The sequence below is a fragment of the Eptatretus burgeri genome, chromosome 1 (genome assembly GCF_056783735.1).
Source record: "Eptatretus burgeri isolate ZD-2024b chromosome 1, Ebu_testis_v1, whole genome shotgun sequence".
Lineage (NCBI taxonomy): Eukaryota > Metazoa > Chordata > Myxini > Myxiniformes > Myxinidae > Eptatretus > Eptatretus burgeri.
This window is the reverse complement of record NC_140961.1, coordinates 141,389,732-141,409,666: the sequence shown is the minus strand read 5'-3', so window position 1 is coordinate 141,409,666 and position 19,935 is coordinate 141,389,732. Positions and strand designations below refer to the sequence as shown.

The window sequence follows — 19,935 nt, the reverse complement described above, 5'->3', positions numbered from 1 at the left end:
TACTTTTAATACACGAAATATTTTTAGTATTAGTTTTCTTTTTACATTTGAGACAATAACTCATTTATTTATGAGAAAAATTCCTACAGAGTGCGAAAACCTTTTTAGTTTCCAACATGCACATATGAATCTTAATTTTTAAAACATAAAAAATCCTGAGAAATGTCTTCACTCTCTCTGCCATTTATTGAAGAAAAAAATGAAAAACTTTAATTAATGTCAATATCTTTCCCTTAAAAACGATGTCAATAGTCTTGTCGAAAATATTGCAAATAGAGTTCTCAATTCTTTGTTTTCCTCCTCGGTACGTTGAGATTTATTAATTTTTGTAATACCTCCAATCTTTTTAAAATCTCACTGGTTTCCATATTTATTTATTCTCGCTCTTTCCTCCCTCTCCTCCTTCTCTCCTCCTCCCTCTCCTCCTTCTCACTCTTCTCCCTCTCCTCCTTCTCTCTCTTCTCCCTCTCCTCCTTCTCTCTCTTCTCCTTTTCCTCCTCTTCTCTCTCTTCTTCTCCTTCCTCGTCCCTTACTATCCTTGAATCACTTACACCCCATAGAATATCATACATATATTCATCGGGATTTCTTGTTATTCCTGTATCCAAAATAATTTTTTTTACAACAGGAAACCAATAAAATTTATTTTTAATTTCTAAAAGAGCCTAATGTGTTCTTAACTTTATACATTTTTCATTATTTAACATTTTAATGAATTCCAAAGTTGTTGGTTTATCAACATCAGTATAAAGCCAATATTTTATTGAAAATACCTCATTCTTATGTTGTAGAACATATTTATTAAAATACCGAATGCCCTTTTCTTGAAGGAATGCTTGGACACAGAAATGATAATTTTCTTGAAGCCTTCTTGCTGTCATTTATGTATTAGAAATATATGACAGAATAGTATTATGACACGAAACACCTCCCCATATTCCCAAAGTGAAATCATTTTGTATTTCCTTACTTATTATATATAATCCTGTTTTTTTTCTGTTTTCATGATATAAACTCAGGCAAACCATTATTATATTTACCCTTAATAAATTACTTTATTTGTTGTTTACTAATCATGGCTCCACAAAACTCATTCTCCATATGAAGTGGATAATATTCTTCCTTTCGAGACTGATTTAATTGTTCCAGGTCTTATAGGTCAATTTTAAATGACCAATTATACCCTAAATCATTCATATCATACCCCCATTGTTCTATTGTCATACAAACGATGCGCCCTACTTTATAAAAAAAATATTTTAATTGGAACTGTGAATTCTCTATGACGTGGAGATAAAATCAACACTTCTATATCTTTGGAATACACGGCTGTTTTATTTAAGGATATATATTGTGATAAATAACTTAATCTCACCAAGTCATTCGCGTCAGTCGGGCTTAGATAACTTATAAATTTATAAGCATTTTTCATATTAATATTTTTTGTTGTACTATATTTCTGTTGTTCAGCCTGTGCCTTTGTGTAATAATTTGATAAATCAATATCCAGTTATTGGCATACACCAAAGATAGAACCATCTTTATCAACATAAGTCATTTCTATGAGATTAAAAATAATGTCATAAAAATTTTAATTTTTGTTGAGTTGAAATAACACATAGAGACATAATTGACCACAACACTTGGAATTTAATTATTGGACTTGCAACGTTTGATAAACACCATTCTGCAAGAATTTTATGACTTCAACAGGTGGTGGAAGACCAAAACTGTCAAAATAATATTTGTCTTGACTATTAAAAATACAAAACCAATGAGAACCTTTCCCACTATTGTCTTCTAAGTTCATAATAATATTCTTTGTATGTTTAGGCACGTTTGTTAATTCATCTCATACAAATAACCACATTATGAATTTTTAATTTCTTACAATATTTGACAAGTTGTAAATTTGATGTTGTATTCTTTCCAAATTATTTAAACCACTCATCAATGCTCATTTATTTATTAGAAAGATTTTATCCATTATCCCTTTTGGTTAATTTTACACCTGCTTGTGCGATAGAAGAAAGCATATCCCCAACTAACAATCTTGCTTTATCAGGCAGACCTTCAAGTTTTTCAGCAAAATCTACAATTACACCACTTCCACTAATTTGTTTCTCCAACTCTTTGTTATGTCTTTCCAATTATTTTTGAGCCCGAAGTTGAGCCTTCCTTTCGTTGGCAGTTTTCACCGCTGTTGAAATACCACCCGTCAATGCTCCAACCACACTTAAACCAGCAAATAAAGGAATTTGAAATGGAAGAAATCCTCCACTCGTCAATCTTATTGAATATTTTTTCAACATTGGTTTTGTCATTTTAATTTTAAGTGATCCAGTATCGTTCAAGATTTTAACCTGTTCTCTTGTGAGCAAAACATCAATTCTTACTGCTCCTTTTCTCTGAATTGTACTAACGCTAATCATACAAGGCTTTTGATTTTGAACACAAGATGATAGTATATGAAGATTGATTTGATTAACATATACCCCAGTTGGTACTTTGCCACTCATTTATAAAACAAAAAATTACGTGAGACTAATCATAACACCAATATCTGTATTAATCTGTAATTCTGTTTCTTCCAAAAGCAAACAATATGTATCAACTTCTTCACTCTCTCCTCTTTCAATGTTCGGGAAGTATCCACTCGATTAGACTTTATAGTTTCCTTTTGAGCACTCAGATCAAACACATAGATTGTATACACACTTTTAAATGCTGTCATATCCAAAATAGGTTCTCTATTTCCATTACTTTCACACACCTTTTGGTAAAGGCCCAGTCACACCTTGACGTTTTAGCCAGCTTATGCCGATTTTTGGAAAATTTGTGTAAAACGCTGGTACACGTCGAATACGTTATGGGTACGTTTTGTATATGTTAAGACCACGCTGAAAAACACTGCCATAAGTGGTAGTACGCTGGCTTTAAACGTTGAACTTTTGGGTTTTCCTCAAATTTTTTCATGCTTGAAATTTTACGACGTATGCTGGCGTATGACTCACACGTTCCGCTACGCTGGCCATAAGTTGTAGGCACGTTATGCGATCGTTGACACACGTTGAAACACGTTACTTGTAAGTTACTCATAAGTCGAAACACGTCGAGGTAATGTTTAGCGTACCCGAAACTTATTTCTAACCTATGAGTAACGTTTTGTAAGCACGCTACACGAACGTTGTTCACACTTTGCAACACGTTACTTGAAAGTACTACTACTACTACTACTACTACTACTACTACTACTACTACTACTACTACTACTACTACTACTACTACTACGACTACCAACATCGACAGTAAATTCTCTCGAACTACTACTACTACTAATAACATCGACATCACTAAATTCTCTCGAACTGCTACTACTACTGCTACTACTAATACTACTAATACTACTACTACTAACATTGACAACACTAAATTTTCTCGAACTGCTACTACTACTACCAACATCGACATCACTAAATTCTCTCGAACTACTACTACTACTACTAATAACATCGACATCACTAAATTCTCTCGAACTACTACTACTACTACTACTACTACTACTACTACTGCCATTGCTACTGACATTGACATCTACTCAACATGGAGTCTGGAACACTGACGGGTTCCTCTTGTGAAGCCCATTTGTATATACCAATTCCCCTAAACGCTGCCAAGACGCCATTATACGGCAGCTGTAAGATTGAAACACGTTCAGTAAGTTCTGTGGTCGTCCGGAAGACGTCAATCAAATTCGTCTGCATACGCCAATGTGCGTTTGAGATACGTTACACATAGGTTCAAAGCACGCTACTCAGAGGTTCAAAGCACGCTACTAATAGGTTCAAAGCACGTTACTCGTAGGTTAAAAATTAAGTTTCGGGTATGCTAAACATTACCTCGACGTGTTTTGACTTATGAGTAACTTACAAGTAACGCGTGGCCGAAGTGTGTAAACGATTGCGGAGCGTGCCGAAAACTTATACCAGCGTATGCGGAACTTGTGAGCCATAAATCGAGTACGTCGTAAAATTTTCAGCATGCTTGAAATTTCACGACGTACTAGACGTACCACGTAATATGCCAGCGTACTTCATTGTTTTTCATCGTGCTCCTAACGTATACACAACTTACCCATACCGTATTCAACGTGTCCCAGCGTTTTAGACACATTTTCCATAGGTCGGCATACGCTGGCTAAATCGTCAAGGTGCGACTGCGATGTTGACACTTCCAATTTTCAGGCGGTTATGATTTAAATCGGCGTGTGGCAGGTTTTTCACAGAGAACGCCACGAGTTCGTCGGCGATACGTGCAGCGCGCTATGACCAAGTTAAACTATCGTTGGGCCTAGGTTGTGAACGCCGACAACAGGCGAAGCATTCGTTGGTATAAGTTATCTTTAACACAACGAAGCGTTCTGTGCCCGTTACTAATACGTTATGCATACGACCAACACGTTATGAATACGACCAAAACTTTAAAAAAAAAAAACCTCAAAACTTCAGCGTACGCCAACGTTTTATGTGCATTTTTATACGTTGCCATTCCTGGCTAAAACGTCAAGGTGTGACTTGGCCTTAAGACTTGTATGCTTCAGCAAAATCATTTTTTTCCCAATTAATTTCCAATCTATCTCGTGGATAAAATGTTCCATCTCGAGAAACACGAAGTTGTTTCACCTTCGCATTCTCACTCAATGCATTATTCTTATCAGTAGCAGTATCACCATCTGGTTTTTAAAAAAAAATGATCCACAGATATCGTGGCTTTCCTTCCAGAACACCCAAATCCCACGTGTCAGTGGTTTGGTTCAGTTTAACGTGTTGACATCTTCTTTTGAGGTATGATACACTGAGTGGTTTCGTTGAGTTAAGTCTTCTGTTCAACATCTCTTCTGTTTTAAGATTAAGAGTGTATTCACGAATATACCAACTCATTTCATCTATTACAAATTTATTCTGGGCACCAAAAGCACTTCCAACACCAAAAAGTAATCCATTTTCATTATCATTCCTTTGTCGTTGAAATCTAATTTTAAGACCATACAGAACTTTATCATGATCACAAAATCCAAATATACCTTGAAGAGGAACTGCCACAGTAAAAATATTAACTTTTGTATCATCATTATACGTTCCTTTCCTTTGATTATATCTGTGGTGTAGTCATGCCCACGGGGAGGGGCATGATGATGATGCATGATGGGCGTGATGGTGGAGGAGTGGCCGTGGGGTTCGGCGAGGGATATGAGGTGTGCACGCCGTCTGAGGCGTGGTAGTAATACTGGAGTCGGCCGGCTCGTGAGTGTACCGCGTACGGAATAAAGGAGAGCCGCGGGCACAGTACGCCCGCGCTCGCACTCGTGCAACACAGCCCGGCTCGACTGTTCCTCCGCTTCGTGTCTGCCTGCTAAGCATCTCCCAATTCAGTACAGTACAGTGGCGACGAGGATCGGCGGATCGACGTGTGTAAGGGCGGCAAATGACCCGTGCGGTTCCAGGCTACGGAGCCAAAGGTCTCGCCGGCGCGAACATGGCAAAGGGTCGGTGCATGGCAAACGTACGCGTGCCCGCCTTCGTCGGAATCGACTTCGGCCACGTCGAGTGGGCAACGTTCGTTCATTTGGTTCATTTTCTTGTTCGTTTTGTCGAGGATACGCGTTTCGGCTCGAACGCGGCGTTGGACGTCGCGCAAGCTCTGGAGAATATCCGAGGTCTCGATGGTCGGGACACAGCAGATGGTCTAGGGGTCATCGCGATGGGCCAGGCACGCACGGCCATGCGCACGCTCTGCGCCGCGGGTCGTGGGCGGCAGCGTGGCAATGCAATCACTCGGACGGCGGTCTGGGCTCTCGAGGTCGTCTCTTACGGTGTGTGGGCCGAGGTCATCGCCCATTGTTACGGTCTTAGATGGCGGTGTGCGAGGCGATCCTTCCGTCCCGCGTCGAACCCTGCTTGCGATTGATCCGGAAATGACAAGATCAGTGGCGGGGGGGGGAAGTGAGCGAGGCACGGATCGGGTGTCGAGTTGAGTCCACTCGTGCTGGCCGCGCATCGCATTCGGCTGTGCCGTGCAAATTCACGGCAGAGGAGCATCCGGCACGGTTCAGAGATCATTTTATTTCTGGTCTGCGAGCAGCCATTGACATTGTCTGCGAGCAGCCATTGACCGACATCACATTCGACTCGGCGATCGCGACTGTTTCATCTATCGAGCAGACACCGGTGACCGCGCAAGTCCGCGCGATGGCTCCAGAGTGCCGCAGGGTGCTCGCACGCCTAGCGGTGCGGGACGGAGACACGCACCGCAGCACGGTCGCACCGGGAGCGAAGGGGCACCGCAGCACGGTCGCACCGGGAGCGAAGGGCACACGCAGCACGTACGCACCGGGAGCGAAGGGGCACCGCAGCACGATCGCACCGGGAGGCGAAGGGCACCGCAGCAGGACCCCAGTGACCTGGAGATCAGCCCCTGCAGCCGGGGCATGATGATGCCGGCGAGCCGGAGCAGGAGCCGGGCTCGGCGAGCCGGACCCTTTGGGTCGGAACGGGTTCCGGTTCGTGCCTCCAGATGTGCCAGTGCTCTCTTCGAGACGTTCGTCGAATACCGAGGGCGAGGGTGTGGCGGGGGGGGCGGCGTCGATGCAGCGGGAGGCACGGTTCGTTGGTGCGTGCGGCGATGATGTGCGGTCCAGGAGCGGGGAGAGCCATATCAGCTTTCGCGATGAGTTCCGCGCGCTTCGGCAGGGTTCGTGAGGCAATGCGCATCGGTGTGGTTCAGGCAGCTTCAACAGGTGGCGGTGGGCCCGTGGCGTTAAAGGGAGTCGCGAGTCGCAGCATCAAGTCGACAACCAAGAAGCGGACTCGTGATGTGGGTTGTGGGTTGTTGTTCATGGCATATGTGTTTTTCCTTGCTCTAGTGATGCAGTTTAACGTTGTTGAAATAAATGCCAGCAGTTCTCATATAAAAGTAGATGTGGCGGAGATCAGTCAATGGGAGTTGGATTATGGTCAATGTGATGTGGGGGCGAATAAAGAAGGTTTGTTAGCCTCCAGTTGCTCCAGGCCGCAGGTAATTGCTTTGTCATGTGCTGGGATTTTATCAAAAAGGCGCGCTGTACGGAAAAATGAATTTACGATGCTTCGAATGTTATTCGTAATGATTTATAACGAGCCTATGATTGCAGTGTGGTTTAAGTGGAGTTGCTCCCGTCTAGCGGCCGTGTGGGTCTCGGAGATCGACTCGGAACCAAGACTGGTGCCCTGGTCTGCGTTACCTCCACCTCTGATTGCGAGCACAACTCGCTGTGTTCGCTCAAGGCCGTTGGGACGGGCGTTGGCGTCTCGACTGATGGTGGTGCGTGAGTTGTTTTGGCGCATTAAATGCATGCAGCCAGCAGCGCTGTTCAGCGCCCCGGCCAAGGTCTAAGGCTGGCGCCACGGCTTCCAGATAGCGGGCTGCCGGCCTCGGGATGTTTATCTAGTCGGGTCTGCCTGGGGGAGTGGGCCGGAGGCGTTTGATGGGGCCGGAGGAGGTTAGCTCGAGAGGTCGTTACGACCTTGGCCAGGGTCATGTCAGCATGGGCCACCTGGGGGGCGTTTTTGCTGCATAATGCCGCTGTGCTTCTCATTTTGCTGCTTCATATCGGTAACGCGGTCAGACCTGACCTTTGCTGCTCCACTCGCTCGCATCGACACATTATATGATGTGGTGTGCTATTATACTTTGTTATTTTCATTTTATTTCCATGATTATTATACGAAATCCTTCGTGTTCTGCATGCTTCTTATAATACTGATCATTTAATAATCATACTTTTAGGAGGGAGGAGTGTGGTGTAGTCATGCCCACGGGGAGGGGCATGATGATGATGCATGATGGGCGTGATGGTGGAGGAGTGGCCGTGGGGTTCGGCGAGGGATATGAGGTGTGCACGCCGTCTGAGGCGTGGTAGTAATACTGGAGTCGGCCGGCTCGTGAGTGTACCGCGTACGGAATAAAGGAGAGCCGCGGGCACAGTACGCCCGCGCTCGCACTCGTGCAACACAGCCCGGCTCGACTGTTCCTCCGCTTCGTGTCTGCCTGCTAAGCATCTCCCAATTCAGTACAGTACAATATCCAGGGTCTGTGTTTGTTCCCGTTGACATATCAGGAATAAAACCTTCGACAGTCCCTTTCCCATTCTATCACTGAATGAATATAGTGTAAATTTCATCATTTCAGATACAGCAGAGACATAATCCACTGCTTCAACTTCTTGTGTTCCAATGTACAAACGAACACTATCAAACATTTTCCAGAAGATATCATTGACGAGTGTGGCGTTTGTGTTATTCCCAGCATTAGTGAATGTAAATTTACACAACAAGAAACTTCCGGATAGATTAAAATAGGTGTGTTGATTATTTATTTCAAAACTTTTTGTCCCATTTGCATTCCAGTCTGTTCCATTTATTGCATTTACCTTGAAGTAATCTTCTTTTTTAGTGGAGTTTGAGATGACAATGGTATCATCCAAATCATAGATACTATCAATTGCTTCCATACTTGTATTTATTTGGGAAAAAAGATGTTAAAACTTTTAAAACCCTGACCCAAGTATTTGAATTATTTTCTGTCGTTCTTGGGGAGACAAATGAGTTTTGCCTTTCTTAATTTCTTTTATTGCTTGTAATTGATGAGATTCCTTTTGGGCATCTTTTATAATCTTTATAGCACCTGCTACATTTCCCACAGCAGAAGCAGTTGAACCAATTAGGTCTTCATGTTTCAGAATAGTTGAACCGATACCCATTAGAGTATCAATTATCCCATCTCCTCGAAATTGATGTTCAACACCCCTTTGTCTCTTAGGTTTATAGTATCCTCTACCAAGATACATACCTTCACCCTTGTAGTATGGGGAAAGGAACATCCCATCCCCTGTAATTATTTTATATTTTCCCAACTCGTGTTTCCTCACAATAACCATCGCATTTATTTATTGGAAAAATTCACGTAGGTGAATTCTGATGGATAAAACTTCTCCATTAAAAGAAATCATACGATTATCTTGGTCGGTTATCCCAAAATTTACTCTGTGTATGGTTTTTCCTGACACAGGGAGATAAACCAAATTTTTGGGTTCCATATTGAATTTATAACCAATTGGGGTTGAGTATGCGCTGAATGAAAATATTGTATTTTCTCTTATTCCATCATTATAAGCACCATCAATCAAATCACAGTGAATTAATACCAAATTTATTCCTGAGGGTATTTGAGTGACATTATCACTGTAAAACGTCCCATTAGTTTCACTCTTTTTTGAAGAGAAACCCAATAACTCTCTAAATGAATTATCAATTGTGAAATCAACTTGTAGTTATTTTTAAGTTTAATCGTTGATTTTGAAGTATGGTTTTGAATATCTATTACAATATTTTTTGGTTCATCACCCTGTTCTTTCATAAGACGAACAATTTCGGAAGATATTTGAGAAATCTCATATGCTCCGGGTGAGACTGTTATTGTTTTGTATCCACTTCCGGGATTATAACTAAACTTGTCATTTTTATCAGTTATATTAAATAAGGTATTATAAGTTTCCATGGACAATAAAGATGCCTCATATTGTTTTGTTGGGTCAAGTTGTAGTGGGTATGGGAATGAAGATGTGTGGTCGCTTGTTGTGAAATTGAAACTCAGGATTGTGCTTCTCATCTTATTTAATATGAGATAAAATGTCTATTTTGATATTTATTAATTATTTTCATGTTCATCAACTGGTCTAAAATGGCTGATGCTTCATAAAAACAATTGTTATTTCCAGCCTTCTGAGTCAGATCAACTTAACTTACTTAACTAAGATAACAACAAATTGTGATGGGTCATTTGGAGAAAAACTAACACCTGAACCAAGGATACTTAAAGCCTGAAGAATGTGTTTCTCCTTCTCATTCTTGCCACGTTTACCAGAAAGACTAGCCCTATAATTAACAGAGTTCAGCAGATCAATATATACTCCATCATCATTATTTTTCATATCCAATGGTTTATCAAAATACTTTGATTCACCCCTCACAGTTGAAGCTTGTCTTCCATCTTTTGTGAGAAGAAACATTAATCTGGGAGTTAGTTTGACAGGGGGTTGAGCAGAACTCAACAACCTTAATTCATCATTAAATAAAAATACCTTTTCTTGAACAAGATGAAATATTGCTGGTTGTTCTGTTGGAATGAGTCCTGCTTTGGTTTTTGATTCCGCTGAATATTCATTGTTTTTAAGAACATTCACAATAAAATCAGGGGATCGATTAATCTCTTCCAGTTGTTGAAATAATCCTTCATCATCATATTCTAATTGTCCTATGTGCTCTAATTCTTCCTCCATCATTTGACTGAAATCTTTTATCATTTGAAGTTTTTTAGGAGTATATTCTATTGTGGGAACTGTGGTAACATCTATAATTTTTTCTTGGGAAGTTTTTAAAAGAGTTTTAAAAAATTTCTCTTGTTTTCTTTCAAATGCTTCTTCACCCGTTAGTTTCTGTCTGCGTTTCTTCTTTATGTCTTCCTGTTGTTTTACAACTTTTGAAACCAACTCTTGATGTTCCTTAAATCTTCTTGCTCTTTCTTTCACATCCATTTATTTATTGGAAAATTTCATTTAATATCTCATCTTGTTTCACAACAATATATTTATATTTTTCAGTCATGTGCTTCATATAATCCCCAAACTCCTTTTTCTGCATAATGTAGAACAATTATCTCTCCAAAAATTGTTTATATCTATTGAATTTCACTTGAATAAAATAAAAGTATTAGCATTGTTTCTGATGGAACGACGAAGAAGTTGAAAGTACGATTGACCAAGATAAATACAATTACAAGAAGAATGTCTCCCTCTTGTGTAGTAGCTGTCCATTACCGTTTGGTTTCTCTCATTAACACAATCATCAAAGATAACGAGGTTCATTTTTGATTTATCCAAATCTTGGGGAGATGGTCTATCATCCGTATTATCACGAAGAATACAAGTTATCGGTTTTGATTTCTTTTTACATCTCTGTGTATCACAAAATAGTTGTATTATATCTTCAATTTTACAATCATTTAGGTTTTTGTGAAGTTTAAATAAACCGATTATATCTTTTTTTTTGAAGACCAGCATTAAAACCTTGTGAAAGTAGTTGATACTCTGGTTGAAAACTCGACTTTGTGAAAATTATTAAATTATCATAATCTAAAAAGTTGGGAGTCAGGAGCATCTTCAAAAGCAAGCAGATTTTTCCACATTCGCTTGAACCAACTATGAGACATCATAATGAATTTGGAAGTTTTTTATGATTGTTAAATTTTATCTTATTTTCCCAAATGGGTAAAAAAATAATTCATTTATATATTTGGAAAACAGGTTATTTCATTTATTTCATTGAGAAAACAGGCTTTTTTAGAAACTCTATATTTTAACCTAAGTTCGGTTTTAATTTCAAGATAATCCATTATTTTATTTATGCAATATCTTGTGTTGATAATTCCCTGAAAATGACAATCGTGAATAATAGATAACAACAATCATTTGAACATTTCTCTAATACGTTCAGTTTCTTCCCTTGTAAGGAAAGGTGTGTTATCACCCTCATACTTTACATTCATTTCTCTGATCAATCTTGTAAAGTAATTCATTTTTGGTGTAAATCCAAAAGAATTATTTTCCTTTTTTATATATATATTTTATTATCATTAATTAGAAGATAATCACAGAATATACATTGTTTGGAGGCTTTTGACTCTGTGTTTAATCCCCGTCTTTCACACGCAGGACAATTCTCAAATTTGTGATATGGAGAATCGGGGAATTCAAGAGGCTCAAAAATCTAGCATATTTATAAAGTAAAACTTTACTTAAACTGAAATTCATCTTTGGAATCATCTATAAAACTACTTTCATAACTATCGTTTCAACACAAACTCTCAGTATCATAAATGTCGTTTGAACATAAACTCTCGGTATCATAATCACTCTCATAATCTTCAAAATCTTCAGTTGAATAATGACTCGTATTTAATTAGTAGAAAAAATATTACCATCTATCTCTAAATACTTTTTTTCATGAACAGATTCAACTACTGCACTTTTTGTATTGAAAGTAATTTTAAAATGAACCTTAACTACAATTGAACGAAATGTCATTTCACCTGATATATTAACATCCTTTATTTCATCAGGATTTACATATTTAGGGTTGTTGAAAAAAATACAAATTTCTCCTTGCATATTATAGATGGTATTATCTTTTCTTTCTAAAGCTTCATCCATGAGGTTTTTATTTTTTGATACTTTTTCTTGTTTCATTGCTTTTTCTAGTTTTGAATATATTGCCAGAAGGAGAGGAGAAACTTTTGTTAGAGATACTTTAATTGATGTTCTTCCAGGTATACTAAAAGCCCTTCCACTGAAGGAAATTGAAGAACTCATATTATTTACCATAATTGTTTTTATCCAATCGTTGTTATATTTATCTTTATTCAATTTTACATCCTTGACATATTTCTTTAACATCTTTAACAAAAAGTTATCTTTAACAAATGAAGAGATTGATTGAAACTTTTCTTTTGTGTTTGAAACATTGTATTTATTAAGTGAAAAATGTTGGAGGATAAATTTGTTTTTAAGCAAAGATTCACCTTTATATTACACAAAATTTTCATCAAGAAAATTTTCGTTTAAGCAGGGTTTTATTATATAAATATGGTGAAAACAACGTACTGCGATGTTTATAATCACGAATATAAATATTATAAAAAACACCTTCAAACCAAACACACATTTAATCTTTTCAACCAGATATGTCCTCTTGAGTTGGAAACAAAAAACATTGTGATATCTGCTCAAAGGATGTTGTGAAGAGTAGTTATAAGAATCACCTTCAATTACAAAAACACAAGAAGAATGAGTTTAAAGTAAAGGGAGACCATTATATTGAAAACACTGATGGAGCTTTTAAGAATCATATTAAATGAGGATTTTTCAATTTGGAGAACCCAGTCCATCATCAATTGCTGAATCAATTGAAATAGTGAAACCTGATGTTGAAAAAGTTATTAAAAAGACATAAAAAGAAATGAAAATGTTAAAGTTTTATATGGGAGTAAAAATGAATATGAAAAGACAAGATGAAGAACAAACTCCTGATATGAGGACAAACCCACACTTTATCTCATCATTTCAAGATTTTGTAAGATGTGATGTTTACGATGATCTCCAGAGACAAGAACAAAATGTTGATAACACTGTAGTAGGTAGTGGATTTACTATCACAAAAATAATCTTTTTAGATATACACCTCTTAAAATCAGAGCCTTTTCAAGCTTCTTCTTATATTGAATTACCAAAAGAAACTAGAGGGGGAGCACTCGGTAGAGTGCAAAACCTCCGCCACCAATACTGCTCGGTCACTCAAGTGAACCTGATATCTTATTCATTCAATTTGACGTCAACAGTGCTCACAGAGTTATAGTTTGCAACTTTCCCTTTTACTTTTAACTTTTACATACTCAATTCATTCGTCATAACTAGATTCCTTGAGACAGAAATTGATTTTACGTGGGTATATCCAGCTGAAGTTCCAAAATCGGCCACAATTATAATTTTGGCATGTTTTTTGTTGGAAATCACTTATAACATGTAGAAATGCAAAAAAAAGAAATCGAAATTTTGTTGAAAAAAGTTGCAAAAAATGTTTTTCTCTAAGAATTTTTTTTTGGGGGGGAGGGGTTGGAAATCACTTAAAACATGTAGAAATGCAAAAAAAAAAATTCAAATACTTTTTCAAAATGGCCGCCATAACGGCCATATTGGATTTTGGACCGAGTCCAAAATCTAATGGCATGATGAGGCCATACCTAATCACACCACCAAGTTTCGTCGAAATTCGTCGAGGAGTTTTTCCGTAATACTGCTCACAAACAAACAAACAAAAAAACAAACAGAAAGGGGTGAAAACAGTAACTTCCGTCCATCTTCGATGGCGGAGGTTAATAAAACTGAAGAAGGCAGTTGTTAATATTAAGAACAATGATAATAAATGTTTTCTCTGGTCTGTTTTTGCTCACTTACATCCTCCACATTGGAAACCTGAAAGGGTTGAACATTATAAGAAATACGAGAATACATTAAATGTTAAAGATTTAAAGTTTCCAATGTCATTGAGAGATATTCCTAAATTTGAGAAAATGAATAATTGGGTGGTCGCAAGACTACCGTTATTCTCAGGTTTTCCGTCTGTCTGTATGCATGTAATGGACAGCTCTGGAGGCCAGAGGAGTCAACCGATTTTGATGAAACTTGACGGGTAGGTTCATACCAGGAACTCGTTGTATAATTTTAAGCACCGTTGCTATGGACGCCACCGTTGCCTAGCAACGGGACTTTGAAATTTTTGAAAAAATCCAGAAAATATTTTTATATATTTTTTTTTTTTAAATCAAAAATCAGCTTCTGCGGTTTTATGCGCACCATAATCAACCTCTTTGTCAAACATTTTCAGCCTGATCTGTCAAAAACTGTATGACTAGTATGCAATTATATAGTAACCACCCATGTCGCCTACCGGTTTGTCTATCTGTTAATGTGTATTGATTAACGGCACGAACAAAGTTCAGACATTAAAAATTTCAAACAACTATAAAAATGATGAAACACACATTGACCTTCTCTACTTTACTTCAAAGGAAAAATCACATTATGCGTTCATCAAAAATTTATCAACAATAACCAAATCACAACTACACAAGAGAAAATGTAAAACGTTTCCTTGTAAGAGATGTCTCAACTCCTTTCACACAAAAGAACGATTAAATCAACATTCGAAATATTGTAGTAATCATAGGTCAACCGTAATCAATTTCCCAAAAGCAGGTTCAAACATATCATGCAAAGATTTTAACAAATCTATAAAACATCGGTTTGTAATATATGCTGATTTTGAAAGTATCTTTGAAATGATAGATACTGTTTCTCCAAATCCAAATAAATCATACACAAATATATATCAAAAACCTACTCCTTGTGGTTTCTGTTATTATATCAAATCATCTGTTGGTGATGAATACAAGTTCGAACTTTATATAGGAGAAGATGCCTCAGAGGAGTTTGGAAGACGATTGGAAAAAGACTGTATCAGACGAAGAGATATAATGGTTAATACCTATAAACCAATGTCATTAACAAAGGGAGAGAAAAAGGAATTTCGAAAGAACAGTATCTGTCATATTTGTGAGGAGAAAATTGAGGGAGAGGTCGAAGTTAGGGATCATTGTCATCTTACTGGAAAATATACAGGTCGAGCTCATTCCCGTTGTAATCTTAATTACAAGACCCCAAACTTTATTCCTGTCTTTATTCACCATGCTCACTATGACACACATCTATTTATAAATGAACTTTCAAAGACATCTGGAGATATTTCTGCCATTCCTAACACAGATGAAAAATACATCTCATTCACAAAAACAATTCTGTTATCACAATTGATCTTATCACAAAAGGGAATATTGTTGTGGGCCGGGGTTCGTCGGCGATAAACGACCACCAGGGGGAGCAGTGGTGTCGTCTCCACCGAACACCCCGGAATTTAGGTCGTGACTCTCGGAAAAGTTCGAAAGGTCACGGGTCCCTTAGCGGACCGTGGTCGCCAGTATTTCAATGGCGTGGGGTAGGGTTAATTGCCTAATTTCAACATACCTAAGTACCCACGTTGTCAAATTATTCTCAATACGCACCGTGCTGGGTCAATGGTAGAAACGACAAGCAATGAACTGGAACATTAAACCAATTTATTTACAATAGGGATGGAGACAGAGCAGTTATCTGAATAAAAGAAATGCAATTTACAATGAAAAGAAAACACTTAAACAATTCTACCTAACAGACTGGCACCACACACACACACACACACACACACACACACACACACACACACACACACACACACACACACACACACACACACACACACACACACACACACACACACACACACACACGAAATGGACCCCGTGGGTCTTTATTCGGCCCCTCAGCCCAGAGGGAAGGCGAGCTGGGGGACCAGAGCCTGGTCGGGTACCTTCCCACCTCGTGCGGTCACACCGGACTCCAACCACCACAGTGGGACTTGAACCCACATTCCAAAATCCACGGGCCCACGACCCTGGCTGCTCGGCCACCACCGCCACGAGGAGCCACCGCGAAGGACCGCAGACCACGATCGAGACCAAGCCACCGCGCCAGACCAGAAGCAATATGCCACGATGACTGCCATACACTCGTCCTGACAACCACTCTACTCTTCTTGCCAGGTCCGAGGGTTTCTTCCCCTCCCACTCGCCTTCTGATTGGACTAGGGGGTGTCGGGCGTTCAGTGGCCTCCCCTCATTGGTTGGGCCGAACACACCATCTGGCTAAGGCAGAGTCACCCTGAGGTGTTGAGCTTCATGATTGGACAAGGGGTGGAGTCGGAGCTGAGGCGATGAGCGAAGAACGAAGGAGGTCTGTTGGCGATGTAAAAAAAACTTGACTATAAAAGAAACCCGCAGCACACACATGTAACATCGGGGGGTGGGGCCCAAACTATAAACACATACTTATCGAGACAACTGAGCTCCGCTTCCTGTCTTTTTGTTAGTGCCACCGCCTCCAAACCATACAACATAACTGGTCTCACTACCGTCTTATATACTTTCCCCTTCACTCTTGCAGCTACCATTCTGTCACAAATCACTCCTGCAACTCTTCTCCAACCACTGCATCCTGCCTGCACTCTCTTTTTCACTTCTCTCCCACACTCTCCGTTACTTTGGACAGTTGATCCCAAGTATTTAAACCAATCCACCTTCCCACCTCAACTCCTTGCACCGCACCATACCACCATCCTCCCTCTCATTTACGCACATGTACTCCGTCTTACTCCGACTGACTATCATTCCCCTTCTCTCCAGTGCATACATCCACCTCTCGAGGCTCGCCTCAGCCTGCTCCCTACTCTCCCTACAAATCATGATGTCATCCGCAAACATCATACTCCATGGAGACTCCAGTCTGATCTCATCCGTCAACCTGTCCATCACCATTGCAAACAGGAAAGGGCTCAGAGTCGATCCTTGGTGCAATCACACTTTTACCTTAAACCGGTCCGTCATTCCTACTGCACACCTCACCGCTGTCACACTGTCCTCATACATATCCTGCACGATCCTCACATACTTCTCCACCACTCCCGACTTCCTCATACAATGCCACAACTCCTCTCTTGGCACCCTATCATAAGCTTTCTCGAAATCCACAAACACACAATGTAACTCCTTCTGGCCTTCCCTATACTTCTCCATCAACATTCTCAAAGCAAACATTGCATCAGTGGTGCTCTTTCCTGGCATAAACCCATATTGCTGCTCACAGATCATCACCTCTCCTCTCAACCTAGCTTCCACTACTCTTTCCCACACCTTCATGGTGTGGCTTAACAACTTTATCCCTCTGTAATTTCCACAGCTCTGCACATCACCCTTATTCTTGAAAATCGGAACCAGTACACTTAATCTCCACTCCTCCGGCATCCTCTCAATTTCCAAGACTTTATTAAACAATCTGGTTAACAACCCCAATGCCATCTCTCCTAAGCACTTCCATGCCTCCACTGGTCATCATCTGGGCCAACCGCCTTTTCACTTTTCATCCTCTTCATAGCAGTCCTCACTTCATCCTTACTGATCCACCCCACTTCCAGATTCATTATCTCCAACTCTTCCAACCTTCTCTCTCTCATTTTCTTCATTCATCAGCTCCTCAAAGTACTCCATCCACCGTCTCAACACACTCTCCTCGTTCGTCAGCACATTTCCATTTGCCTCCTTTATCACCCGAACCTGCAGCACATCCTTCCCAGCTCGGTCCCTCTGTCTTGCCAATCGGTATAAATCCTTTTCCCCTTCTTTTGTATCCAACTTCTCATACAGCTCGTCATATGCCTTTTCCTTGGCCTTTGCCACCTCCTTTTGCCTTTCGCCACCACTTCTTGTACTCCTGCCTACTTTCTTCATCTCTCTGACTATCCCACTTCCTTTTCGCCAACCCCTTCCTTCTTCTTTATACTTTCCTGTACTTCCTCGTTCCACCACCAAGTCTCCTTATCTTCCTTCCTCTGTCCAGATGTCACACCAAGTACCTTCCTCGTTATCTCCCTCACCACTTCTGCTGTAGTTGCCCAATCATCCCACCCATCTTTACCACCATCCAACGCCTGTCTCACCTCCTCCCTAAATAAATCTATTACCTAAAGTAGAACATGGGCAAATATTCGTTGGTTTGCTCTTTGAGTGGAATGAAAATATGAAAGGGAAGAAGTGCTTTAATCAGCAAGTCTCAATCTTTTAGTCTCAATTCTACATTTGCTTGTATGGGAGGGAAGGGGATAGGTGGGGAGAAAATCACTCAATTTTATATTTGCTTGTATGAGAGGGGGAGAAAATCAGTCTCAATTTTGCATTTACTTGTATGGGAGGGAAGGGGATAGGTGGGGAGAAAATCAGTCTCAATTTTACATTTGCTTGTATTGGAGGGAAGGGGATAGGTGGGGAGAAAATCAGTCTCCTCTTTTGGGCTTTTGGGGCTTGAGTCAGAAAGTTTTTCCCCTTATTCCCCATTGATTTGAATGGGCATCCCAGAAACCCCATTTATCATCTACTTTCACCCTTAAATCAGTTTCTCTTTCTTGAGCAATTTTCCACCTCAAGAAATCTTTCACTTCCGTGCTGTAAAGGACAATTTGTGGGGCTTGTGCTTCATTATGATGCCGAATGATGGAATCAGGTCGATGGCCTCACCCGGTTGCACCTCAATATGAACATGCTGCAAAAGGATCGCCAGGAAGAGGAACACTTCCATGTGAGCAATGGCTTCCCCGGCGCAGCGTCGCTTGCCCATGCCGAATAACAGCACGTTGTTTCCAACAACGCGGTCGATTTGACCATCGCTCATGAAGAAGCGCTCAGGCATGAAGCGTTCTGGATCTTTCCAAAGGTTTCTGCAAAACAGCCAAGAAACTTTGTTCACGTTCAGGGTGGAAACTTGCGCTGGTTTGTTCTCATGACATATGTTTCTATACCGGCTGAAATATAACTTTATACATGACAGCTGAAACAGGCAAAAGGTGTTCCACAACTAATGGAAGAAGTTTTCAAACTCTTTTCATAATTTGAAATGAAACTTCAAAGTGTCTCCTTTTTACAATGTTCATCTGGCCTTTAAAAATCCAAATGTCCAACTCGCAATGCAGTGTGATGATGTTTGGGGAACATTGCCATGTGAAGGAATCCGTAATGGAGTTTAAAAAAATACACCAGACAATTTCCAAAAAAAATCGATCAGGCATATATATGCCTGGTGTTTTCTTCATGGTTGGGGTGGTGAGCTTGGGATCCTGAGTTCAAATACTGATTGGCTGTTGAATTAATAATAGGTGGGGCGAACTCAGCCTGTCATACTTCTGAGGTCGGGAAAATGAGTACGAGCTTGCTGGGATGATTGAGCCATTGAGTATTCTGTGTTGGAGTGGTGACCTGTCCAGGATTGTGCACATTAGCCCAGGAGATTGCTTTGGCAGCACCAATGCTCTGTACAGAGTATGGTCCTAATGGAAGGATCAGGCATACAATCTCATGCTGATGACATGCTGTGGGGTGTTTTAACAGTTGGTCGATAAAAAAAGAAAAACAACATTATCAGGATATATTGTTTTTAAAGCATCACATGATCCTGAATTTTTATACACAATTGGCTGGAAGGAATAAACAGAGACCTGGCCATTGCCATCTTCTAACACTCTTTTGTTTCCCCCCTCCGTGTATTATGAATAATGAGAGATTTTCTTGCTGTAAATTATTATATTACCA

The 19,935-nt window shown here is 40.0% G+C and overlaps 2 protein-coding genes across 3 annotated transcripts in view; both read right to left on the bottom strand.

The window, feature by feature from the left end:
* Positions 1–19,935, bottom strand: part of LOC147035638 (cytochrome P450 1A1-like) — a 90,405-nt gene that overhangs the window by 46,483 nt on the left and 23,987 nt on the right. The gene's annotated exons all lie outside the window — the stretch shown is intronic.
* Positions 14,693–19,935, bottom strand: part of LOC147035637 (cytochrome P450 1A1-like) — a 29,282-nt gene continuing 24,039 nt past the window's right edge. For both annotated transcript variants that reach the window (XM_085845754.1, XM_085845764.1), the window contains one exon: positions 14,693–19,067. In XM_085845754.1, the coding sequence (XP_085701880.1) occupies positions 18,785–19,067 (283 nt within the window). In that variant the 3' untranslated portion in view covers positions 14,693–18,784. The remainder of the gene's footprint in view (positions 19,068–19,935) is intronic.